The 12,745-nt window shown below is 31.1% G+C and overlaps 1 protein-coding gene across 1 annotated transcript in view; it reads right to left on the bottom strand.

The window, feature by feature from the left end:
* The window catches only part of ABCB5 (ATP binding cassette subfamily B member 5), an 86,568-nt gene extending 74,767 nt beyond the window's left edge, over positions 1–11,801 (bottom strand). Inside the window, exons 1-4 of the mRNA XM_010984669.3 lie at positions 11,749–11,801; positions 9,632–9,689; positions 7,802–7,952; positions 4,915–4,969 (exon numbers count right to left, since the gene is read on the bottom strand). Coding sequence (XP_010982971.2) covers positions 4,915–4,969; positions 7,802–7,952; positions 9,632–9,689; positions 11,749–11,801 — 317 coding nt within the window. The remainder of the gene's footprint in view (positions 1–4,914; positions 4,970–7,801; positions 7,953–9,631; positions 9,690–11,748) is intronic.
* Between the last annotated feature and the right edge of the window lie 944 nt (positions 11,802–12,745).

A 12,745-nucleotide genomic window follows, 5' to 3' on the forward strand; every position in this document is an offset into this window, starting at 1 on the left:
AAATGGGTGAATGGGGTGCCATTTACAGATGTGGAAGACTGAGAGAAGAACAGATTTGCAGGAGATACCAAATATTTTGATATAGACATAAGCATGAGATGCCTATTAAACATCAAAGTGAATATCAAGTAAGAAGCTGAAAATGGAAGCCTGAAGTGCTAGAGAGGGGTCTAGTGTGGAGATGGAAATTTGAAAGTCATCAGATTATAAGTGGCAATTAAAATAAAGTATTGGCTGAGATGATCCTCAGAGAAAGAGAATGATGTGTAGATAAAGAAGAGAAGAGGACCAAGGACTGAGGGACTCTCAGGGACTCTCCATACATGGTAGAGTTTAAGATGAAGACAAAGAGCTGGCAAAGAAAGTTAAGAAGTGGTAAATGAGGTAGCTGGAGAGCCAGGTTAATAAAGTGCTAAGAAAAACACAAACAAATATATACTTCAGCCTCATTATCCCCAGATTCTGTGTTGGCAAATTTGCCTACTAGATAAAATTTACTGGTAATCCAAAAATCAATACTAGGGTTGTTTTCATGATAATTTATGGATATGTGCAGAGTGGCAAAAATTTTGAGTCACCCAACAGAGACATTCCCCTGTACAATGAAGACTATAAAATATTGTTGGTAGAAATTTAAAAAGATCTGAATAAATGGATTGGAAGATACAATGTTGGTAAGATGATAATCTCCCCAAACTGATCTATAGATTTAATGCAATCAACCCCTGTCAAAAATCCCAGCAAGCTAGTTTTCAGAATTTGTAAGGTAATCTCGAAGTATATGTACAAATGAAAAGAACTCAGAAAAGTTAAAATAATGTTTAAAAAGATTAAATTTGGAGGATCTCCACTTCCTGATTTTATTTATTTAACTCTAAAACTGTAGTACTAAGACAGTCTGATACTACCATAAGGGAGACATAACAATAAGTGCAACAAAAATGAGAGAGCAGAAACTAACCTTTTCATTTATGGGCATTTGATTTTTAGCAAAGGTACAAAGGAAATTCAATGTAGAAGAAATAGCTTTCCTAAGGAACAGTCTCAGAACAAATACAAAGCCACATACAAAATAGAAGTTAGGCTCTTTCTTACCTCACAACAGTCACAAAAATAAACTCAAAATGGATCACAAACCTAAGAGTGAGAGCTAAAATGTTGAAAATTCTAGAAGAAAATAGAGAAAATCTTCATGATCTTAAGTTATGCAAAGAATTCTTAAATCCAAAAGAAAAATCCATTAAAGAAAAACTTGATAAATTGTACCTAATCAAAATTTAAAACTTTCATGCTTCAGAAGAAATCTTTAAGAAAATGAAAAGACTAGGTACAGACTAGGAGAAAATATGTATATTTTCTGACAAATCATATATCTGACAAAGAACTTGTATCAAGAATTTATAAAGAACTCTTACAATTCAATAATAAGAATAGAAACAGCAACTTATAAAATAAATAAAATATCTGAATACACATTTCACCAAAGAAATATATGAATGCCTAAAAAAGTAAGTGAAAAAAAATGCCCATTATTAGTCACTAGGAAAATGCAAATTAAAGTCACAATATGATACCTCTTCATACCTACACAATGAGTATAAAAAAAAAGACAGAATTGAAAGTATTGGTGAAGATGTGGAGAAACTGGAACCCTTATACATTGCTGGTGGGAAAGTAAAATGGTTTAGTTACTTTGGAAAACAGTTTGGCAGTTTCTCAAAAAGATAAACAAGCTTACTATATGACCCAGCAATTCCACTCCTAGGTATCTACCCAAGAGAAATAAAAACATATGTCCAGGCAAAGATTTATATATCAGTGTTTACAGAAGCATTTTTTTTAATAGCAAAAAAAAAAAAAAAAAAAAAAAGAACCAATCCAAAAGTCCATCACGTGGTGAACAGATAAACTAAATGTGATATATCCTTGCAATGGATTAGTACTAAGCAATAAAAAGGGATAAACTACTGATTTGTATTATAACATGGATGAACCTCAAAAAACATTACACATAATAAAAGAAGCTAGGTGCAAAACCCTACATTTTATTTGTTGCCATGCACATGCGATATCCAGAAAATGCAAATCTTTAAAGATAGCAGATAAGTAGTTTCTTGGGGCTGGGGGTGGAAGTGGGGATTGACTGTAAAGAAGAATCTTTATAGAATGATGGAAGTGTTCTTAAAGTGGGTTGCGGTGATGGTTGCACAACTCTATAGATTTACTAGAAATCATTGAATTGTACCCTTAAAGCTGGTGAGTTTTGTAAGTAAATTATACTTCAATAAGCTATTAAAAATCATAGAAACAATATAATTCCAATTATATTAGAATTATATATGTATATTTATATATGTAAAAAAGCTGTAATAATGTAAACCAAAATTAATATTCATTATCCAGTAGTAGTGGGATTATAAAGAAATTTATAGATTTAAAATTTAGTTTTCTTTTTGCATTTTTATCTCTTCACATCTTCTACAATGAGAATATTAACCATTTAATTAGAAAAAGTAATTAAAAGAATTTTTATAGAAGCACTGATTGCCTTTTAAAAAGACTATTCTTAAAAACAAAGAAACACATGCAATTTATTCTGCATGGCATTTTATTTTGCATCAGGAAATCAAACTATTCTCAAGGCCTAAGGCTTCTGATTCAAAACTGCATGCAAATTAAGATTGGATTTAACAGCTCCACTTACTAAGTATTTAATATGTGTTAAATACTATGCCAGGCCCTTTACATATCTAAGTATCACTGAATCTCCAGAAAGTATTATATCACATCTTACAGATGAAGAAATTGAAGTTATTATAGAAGTTGCCTGATAGACTCTTTAGCTAGAAATTGGTGGGGCCCATGACCTGAATCCTGATATATGATTTGAATCCTGAGTTTATGATCTGAATCACATTGGCAATATTTCTGAGGAAAAAGGGTTCCCAAATAGGTTCGGGAAACACTGCATACTTAGTGAATCGCCCTCCGCCCCCTGCCAAAATTGATAATACACACTAAAATACTAAAAAAATCCCAAAGCAATGAAATAGTTTAATTTTGTTCAACCCAGGATGTTTCAGACCAGCTAACCAATTAACACTACATCCCCTCACCCCTTACCCCCATCCTTTTAAAACATATCATCTATTAACATCCCTTTGTTCCACTGTACACAATTTGGGAATTATTTTAGGTACAACTTGATACAGCAGAAATTGCCACTTATCTAATCTATCATCCAATATCTGATCTGATCTTTTTCCTAAATAAGGGAACCTGTTTTTTTTTTTTTTTTTTGAAGTGGCTCATGCCCAGCTGAAATGGATGTGGTCATATGACAGAGGATCCTTAGTTTTTGATGACTTTTGAGTCATGTTTCATCCTTAGACTGTCCACTTTCAGAATTTTATGTGTGCGAGAAATAAATTTCTCTCGTGGTTAGGCCACTATTATGGTAGCTTTTACCTTAAATTCAGTTGAGCTTAACCTAACAAAGACTTGGTTATCTAGTTTGCCCCTTCATTTTCAATAGATTATAACAGATACATCAGAAGTAGCAAAAAAGAAGAAATAAATTGCTTAAAAGTTCATATAGAATTAATTAATTAATTCTTGACAGCAAAAGATATTCACCAGCAACAATCTTGGAACTATTTAGTCATTATGATCTGAATTCAGTAAGAAAAAAATTCAATTATTTTCAGAATAATTGTCTGATAAATAAGACAAAGGCAGAGACAACATTAAAACATTAAACCTATATAAAGCCATGAGTCATTATCTTTAGAAAATTACTTAGGTAGAATAAAATGCTTCAGTTCCAGATTATTATAAATGTTAGAGGTATTACCTTATCCCTACCAAAAAAGTTATATAAAACAGTGTTTCCCAGAAATGTGTTTGTTCATCAAAACATTAGTTCAGCAGGATGTTTAGTTTCCATAGTCAAAAAGGTTTGGAAAACATGGATTAAATTAAGTGTTTACTATACTTATCTGTCCTGTGTGTGTCCAAGGAAGCTGTCATACAGTGTTTCCTAAACCAATTTGACTATGGAATCTTTTTTTAACATATACCTCAAATATTCCAAAACAGTACACTGGTTTGAGAAACAACAGCAAAGTAAATACTATATTATAAATGTTAAGAATATGTGCCTCTTGGGGATGTACAACATGGACGCTTCACTTTTGGGGGAAAAGAGTAAGGCATCACGTAGGTCTGATAAGACTCTGATATTTTTAGTGAGACATTACCTAAATCCAGTGAATACAGTCAGTGAGTTTGCATTTCTCTAACAAACTCAACACATGATAGAAGAAAGCATATTGCTTAATACACAAAACTACAAAAAAAAAAGAATGTTCTTATAAATTATTTATTTCAGAATTTATAATTTTTAGTCTTAATAAAACTTTACTATAATAGCCTGAAAGATTAGCCTCTAAAAGTAGCCTGAGTAAAGCTCTACTATTTATATTTATTTTTTAATTTTTCTATTTGTTGTACACATCTTTTTGTCTTCTAAAGTTTACAGAAGTGGCATTTTCCTGTAAGTTTCGTAAGAAAAATAATTTAAAAAAGGAAAAGCAAGTTATTTAACCTCTAGGATATGTACCTTCAGTTCTAGGTAACAAAACTGGTATAAAAATGCAAATCCTAAAATAATTTTTCTATTGATGATGATTTTGTCAAATAAAAGTGAAACCATATGAACCTGTACTCTATTCAAATAGAGAAAAACTTATGTGGTAATTATATGCTATATACCTAATGAAAGAAGAGGACATGTTTGCTTTAAGCATTTATATGTAAAATTAATGATTAGACAGACTTTTCAGCTTTTTTCTTATAAATTTTGAATAATGCAGCATACAGTGAATATGATATTAATACTTCATTTGGACTTACACAATCATATCTTCATTCACCTTCTCTTGAGACTGAGTACAGTTCCGATAATTTGCTGTAAAAAAGTTTTTTAAATTGTAAAGAAAATTAATTTATAATTGGCCATGATATGTTTTATACATAGTCCATAAACCAAATATAGTGCATTCTCAAAAAAATGGACTTAATGATTACACACTGGTTAATGATCATCTTATTTGCTATTCTTTAACCTAAAATTTAAAATTATTATCTCTGGTATCAAGAAGCACACATGCAACATGAAAAATTACAAGGAAATATTAACCATTTAGCTCATATGTGATAAGAATTCCTTAGAACATCTTTAATTTCAGATAACAGGTGTGTAAGTAATAGTAATAGAATTTTCCTTTCCTGTTGAGATTATGCATTTAGAATTCAGTTTGAGATACCCAAGGGAATAATTTAGAAAGTCCAAGAAAAGCAAAGAACACAAGTGAAAGTCACAGAAGTCATCTGAAAAATTTAAAAGAAGTTCATTGAAATATGTTGGGTATAAGGATAGCAGTATTTAAAATAATCCTTGGGTTACCAGTTTTCCATGTAAATTTTTCTATATATCTTCTAGTAAAAAACTACATCATATATTAATTAGTATACCAAGGTTGTTACTTCACCAACAGCAAAAAACAGTGGTCAATGTCCAGTATTATAATTTTCTTTCTTAAAGGACTATAATAAATGTTTGTAATGAATTGCAGGCATCATGCTCTTCATTTCTTGCATAACCACAATATCATCACATATGATGATGTCTATGATCTTTATTTATGTGCAAACAATGATTTTTCCTTCATTCCATTCAAGGAATTGTGGGAGGAAAAAATTTAAAGCAGTTTATTACAAATATCAGAATTATCATAGAAGTTTCAAAACTTAGTAGAAAGTTTTAATGCGATTTAACTGAGCTAATAAAGAGAATAAATACTGTTTCTAAAAATGGTAAATAGAATCACATAAAAATGGCATAATCTCATTTTGGAGACTATATTAATAGAGGTAGCATGTACAAAAGTTCAGTGCTGGCATAAAAATAGGCCCTTGATCAATGATAGCTATTATTCATATTTTCATTTGCCGAAGCAAATAATCCTCTTCTATTATCCTTCAGAAAAACCAATGTTAGAAGGTTGAGAACATATTCCTTAAGATATACTTTTCTTTAATAGTATATTATACCGATAATATTCACGTATTTATCTAAATTTAAATCTTCATCAATCTCTTTATATGTTAACTACATTTGAAAAAACACAACAATGAAACTTGAGAAACATGGAAAAGTCTTAAACAAAAACAAAAATTAAAACACAGCAACATCAGTCAGATATGTACTGACTATCATATTTAAAGCTGACAGAGCAATCAATTATAGAGCAAATGTAACCAAAGGAGTACTCTCATTCAAACAGACTGCCTTAGGTTGCTAGGTTTATCCTTCCTTCCTCTCTCCCTCTCCCTTTCTTCTTTCCTTCCTTTTCCCTTCCCTTCCTCCATCCTTCCCTTCCTTCTTTTACTCACTCATTCAGAGAGAGAGAGAGAGAGAGAGAGAGAGAGAAAGAGAGAGAGAGAGAGTTGGCAATCAATAAATATTTGCTCAGTGAACTGGCAGTTCCATTTGTTTAACAAATAAAATGACATCTTTAGCCTCTATCACTAAACTGTAGAAAGGGTATCATCAAATGCAAGGACTCAGAGATGGAAGAAGTGAATTTATTTCACTCAAACAAGACTGAGACATTTGAAAAATTAGGCTTCAGGTGGAAAATAAGAGTATAAATTAGTAGTTAAAGTCAAACAGGACACAGAGGAAGGTACATTGTACCAAACTAGGCTAGTGTCTAAAAGACAGTGCAGGTTTTAATGAGACATTTGTCTCAATAATAATATACAGCTATAAAGATATTTCCTAATATGTAATTTGGGGAAAAGTATGTAAAATACCAGGGAATTACTAATATTTATAATATCTACCAGATTAAAAAAAGACTTGTATACTCACTATGTCAGTGTACAGGAGAATTGCTCGAATTTATACCTAAATAATGTCACCTCAAAGGACATGACCCTGAAATAGGAAGCTACCAAGGTAATGATACATGAAGGACACCTGTAATAATGAGAAATATGAAAACACTTGATTTGATTCCCCACACCTGATTACTAGATTCCCCTCCTATCTTTATCCAGGGAATTTGTCTGCATGTTCTTTTCTTCTTTCTTGCTGCATAATGTTCTATAGTGCCATGCACGTCCAAATACTGTAAAACTCCTAGTAGCAATATGATAGATTTAGCCATTTTTTTATTTCTTCTTTTTCAAGGGTACATTATATATGAAGTGGCTTGGAATGGCCCAAGCTTTTGATTAAATACTGATATAATTGCCACTTCTGATAGAAAATTACTAGAATTTCTAGAGAAACAAGTTGAGCTATAGTGGGTCTCAGATGATTTTTTATATACTGTGAGCAAACAGCCTTTGGACTTGAATGGCAATGTCAGTTCTCTCCTGGGTCTCCAGCCTGACAAAAAAAAAATTCACCTGTAGATTTTGGACTTGCCAGCTTCCATAATCACGTGAGCCAATTTCATAAGGTAAATCTCTTTCTTACACACACTCTCTCTCTCTACACATACACACATATACACACAGACCTTACTGGTTCTGTTTCTTTGAAGAATGCTGACAAATACAGATTTTGGTTATTTAGTCCCTGGTAACACAGAAGAATAAATGACTTAAATACATATTATATAGATACTATTTCACAAGACAACAATCTGTATTATAAGTTTAATGCTTGTTTGTTTTACTGAATGTTTTTGAGTCCCTAGCAATATAGAAAAGTAAATATTGTACTCACTTGTGTTGGTTTTGACTAGACATCCACTAATAAGGTTGTCACTCATTTCTCCTAAAATCAGTGACATTATAGGAAGACAGGCCCCATTTATTAGTGATGCCAGTAATCCCAACATCATGAGCGTGATGTCTAGTCCATCAGCAAAGCGAAACTGAGGAAAACAAAAAAAACATGGTAGAATAATAGCTGTAAAAAAACCCAAAACACCAAAAATTAACACATAGTTTTTGCCATCAAGTAAACACTTTTTTTTTTACAAATTGATGAAGAAATTAAATAGACATATAAAAGCATGGATACATATTTATATATAAAGTAAAAAAAAAATCTTCCTGATCTTAAGGATTCACAAAGTACTTTGAAGAAATTATTGAAAAATAAAGCAGAAAAATCAGTACAAATTGTAGATCTGTGACACAAGTCAGGTCAGATGTGGATATAAATCAGAAATTTCATTCCATTTGGTTGATTCTGAAATAAATTAAGATATTTGAAAAGTATGCAATGATAAATACCTTGGCTTAATGAAATATCATGGCTTATGAAAATTGATCTTCAAATTTTCAACTCCCTAGGCTTATCAACGTAAGAGCAATGACGCAACTGAGCGTGGTGAACAATAACTATCTAGTAAAAACTAGTTCATCAAATGTAATGGATCATAATTTTCACTTTTATTTTAAATTCCTGATATTTTTCTATCCAGGACAACATCTCTCTTGTAAATAAAGGTCTGTAATAATTTTCAAGTCTGTTTGGAATAAGAAAGAAATACCAGAAAGCCAATTCTGAATGCTTTGTATTGTATTCTATAGCGGGTTCCTACAGCACTATTCTAAAACCAAAAGATGAACACAACTTGAAACTGTGGATTATTTATCTTATTGAGAGAGGTTAAGATAAAATGTATAAGGTATTTAAATCAAATCAGATTTGAATAATAGCAATAGTAACTTAGTACATATTTTATGAGGGCAGATTGAGAAAATTCCATGTTTTTCTGCTTATTCATGCAATAGTTAATAAATATTTATGGAATTACTGCCATAGCACTGTTCCTGTACTACAGATCTAAGAGGGTATCTGCTCCTAAACTTTCCCTAGAATAATGTGTTATCTCCTTAATAAAGCTTGTTATGTTCTGCTATTTTCTAAGTTTTTAAAATTTAGACTTTTTAAAAAACAGGTACTATTTCGTGTGTATTCCTAATGACACTGACAGCCGGGCTGACATAGAGACTAGGATAGGTGGAAGGGATGCTTTAGGAACACATGCCTAGGAACACATGCCTTAAAATATTCCCTGAACATAATCTCAAAGAAATGTGCTGATACAGTTTTTGATGCATGGGGTTTATAAAATATTTAGATAATTATTTTTATTTTAAAAGGATTTATAAGATTTTAAAAATAATAAAAGCAACTCATATCAATATATTATCATTGGAAAATACTGAAATATAAACATACAATATTAAGAGTCACTCATAATTCCTCACTACTCAGAAATAAGTTCTGATAATATTTATGGATGACACACACACATTTGCATGCAGACACATACATAAACATACACACAGTTTTTTTTTTTTCAAAATTGGATCATTATATGGATATTATGTTATTTTTTTATCTCTTATTGTGGAATTTATGGGTTGTTAATATATTTTTCTATTGGAAATATTAGTTTGATGAATTCTTTCCTTAAAATTCTCTTTTCTGGCAAATAGATGTAAACTATCACACACACACAATCATTCTATACACTATTGACAATTCCCTAAAATTCTTCCTGATATACAGACATGCTTTCTAACTGATTTCACTTACTATCTCAATAGGTCCAACAACTTGCTGCCTTACTTTGGGCAGCTGTTCTTGCAGTTTTCTGAAAAACAAATGTTTAAAATGGAAAGGTTACAATGTGAATATAATTTGCAAAATTTTCTAATTAAAACTGTGCTGAAGTATCAAACTGCATCCTGGTAGGAAGTTTATATCAACACCAAAATTTTAAAAACAAACAATGATAGACCGTACAAAGATTTTTAGTAAAATCACTGGGAAAGTAAGTCATTACTGTCAATCTTTTCATTAGTTAGGGTAACAACTGGAAACTCACAATTTTTTTTTATTGTGGTAAAATACATATAACACAGAAATGACCATCTTAACAATTTTGAAGTATATAATTCAGTGGTATTAAGTACAATCACATTGTTGTGCTACCATCACCATCAATCATCCATAGAACTCTCTTCATCTTGCCAAACTGAAACTCTATATCTGTTAAATAATTCCTCCCCCCAGCCTCTGCAACTACCATTGTACCTTCTGTCTCTAGGAATCAGATAACTCTAGGTACTCCATTTTGGTGGATTCATACAGTATTCTGTATCTTTTTCTGATGACTTTGTCTCATTTAACATAATGTCTTCAAGGTTCACCGATGTAGCACATGTCAGAATTTCCCTTCTTTTTAAGGCTAAATACTCAACCATTGTATATTTTGCTCATCCATTCATCAGCAATGAACACTTGGGTTGCTTTCACTTTTTGGCTATTGTGAATAACGTTGTTAATGAATATGGGTATATAAATACCTCTTCAAGTCCTTGCTTTCAATTGTTTTGGATACATAACCAAGAGCAGAATTTCTGGATCATGTGGTAATTCTATTTTTAATTTCTAGAGGAGTCGGCATACTGTTTTCAATAACAGTTGCAACATTTTACATTCTATGAACCATGCATAAGACTTCCAATTTCTCTACATCCTCACCAACACTACTTATTTTTTAAATTTTATTATTACTATCTTTTAATAGTAGCCATTCTAATGGGTGTGAAGTGGTGAATTAGAATTTTTAACCCTTTGTTAAAAATTGTTCAAGAGCAACTGTGAGCTTTAAATGAAAGAAGTTCTATTAAGTACACATTAAACAAGTGTACTGGTAATTTTGTCCTCCATTGAAAATTTGTTTTCACTCATTTCAAGGAGTTTCAGATGAAAAATGTAAATTTTATCTATTGATTTCAGGGAAATCTGTAATCTTTCAATTCAACACACACACACACGATTCTAAAACATTTAAAGAAGAGTGAAGGGGATCAGATTAATTTTTCTAAAAAAGATGTCATAGAAGGATGAACTTCTGATTCTTCTTTTCAGCTTTATAACATATTGTTCTGGCAGCTTTGACAAATCACAAGTCAGTTGATTTTATTCTACCTGAAGTTAATAATTTACTTATGTACTGGGCAATTTTGCTCTGAGATGATTCATAGATGACAAAAAATATTGCTTTAAGATTATAAAGCCCCACAATCCCTTCTCCCAACCCAATGAGGATTTTAAAGCTTAAGATTCAGAAGGCTATTTTCTTTTGATAAATTTTATTTCAGGAATATTACATAACCAGTGATCTAGAGGGAGCCAGTTTTACAGTTCATACATTGAAATGTAACACAATTATTATAGTAAAAGTAGAAATAAAAGATTTTAAACCATTACCATTTTAAATCTCTAAATTAATGAATTATAGGTGTAGGAAATTTTATAACATATATACTTACACACACATAGACACCTATCTAGTGAAAAAATAATCATAATCCAATATTTTCTTTTACTTAATGCACTACATATGGAATGAAGAATTCATACAGAATTGAAATGAAAACATTCAAGCATTTTCCCTCTATATAGTGGGTAAGCTACAAGAAATTCAGAAGAATAAATATCTGAAGTAAATACTAAATCAATAAATTCTGTACCTACTACACTTCCTAAATTTACTATTAAACCACTTATTATGTTGAAGTCCAGCAAAATGCAAACAGCACTGATATTTTTAAAAAATTATAAACATTTTTTTATAGCTGAGGAAAGGATAAGGTGCATTTAAAGTTGTATAACAGTTTCCATAGAATTTAGGCAAAGCTTACCCATTTCTCTGGTAATTTTCTTGCATTTCTTCAGCTCTTTCACAATCTGCCATCTTATTTACAATTTAATTCTTCTGAAATAAAATATTAACAAGTATATCATGATGATGTGAACTTTTATCGATCAGCTGATATAAAGCATTCTTTATATCCCTAACAGCTACTGAAAAACCATGTTGCTGAGTTTTACCTTGCCTCTCCACTCCCAACTTCAAATGAAGTTTCTGGTTATCTAGCTCACCTATTCAGATTTTATAATAAATTTATAACTTCTTTGCTTCATTTCGGGCTTAGACTTGGAGCTGACAAAAAATTCTAAAAATGGAATAAAAGGAGGAAAGCCAGCTTTTATGGACAACACATTTTTTTCCCCCGGACATTGGATTTTATTCCTACCCTGACACTGATTTGACTGTTTTTGGTGAAAATCTTTAAATTATCTAGTGTTTAGTTTCCTCTGTAAAAAACTGATGCAGTAGTTTCTGTTAGCTGGCAGTTTGAGGGAGCAGGGTTTTCTAGTTTACCAAATAGAAGCAAGTTAGAACTTTCACCATATATGAATTAATAGCCCTTAAATATTAGAACATTAAAAACCCACTTATTAAAATAATATTAAGCATAATGTATTCTTCCTCTGGATGATATTTTAGGATCTTGTCTTAAGATTGCAATTATGTATATAAATTATACATAAATATACAGATGTTTCTGACTCAATCTGATTTGTCAGGCCATAGAACATATTACCTATATTAAGATGATTATAAAAATATGGATTTAAAAGCTTGAGTGGAATTAGTGATTAATTAAATACTACCAAAAGCATCTGTAAAAACCAATACATTTTCAAATAATAAGCTTGTCCATAAAGGAATGATCCTAGAGTGTCAGAAATAGTTTTAGCACCTGAGAAGGAAGTCATGATACAGATTGGCATATTCTTCCTTTTTTGTAAACCAAAGGTTGTAACTTCACACAAGAAATGTTCACAATTTCT

The sequence above is a fragment of the Camelus dromedarius genome, chromosome 7 (assembly GCF_036321535.1).
Source record: "Camelus dromedarius isolate mCamDro1 chromosome 7, mCamDro1.pat, whole genome shotgun sequence".
Lineage (NCBI taxonomy): Eukaryota > Metazoa > Chordata > Mammalia > Artiodactyla > Camelidae > Camelus > Camelus dromedarius.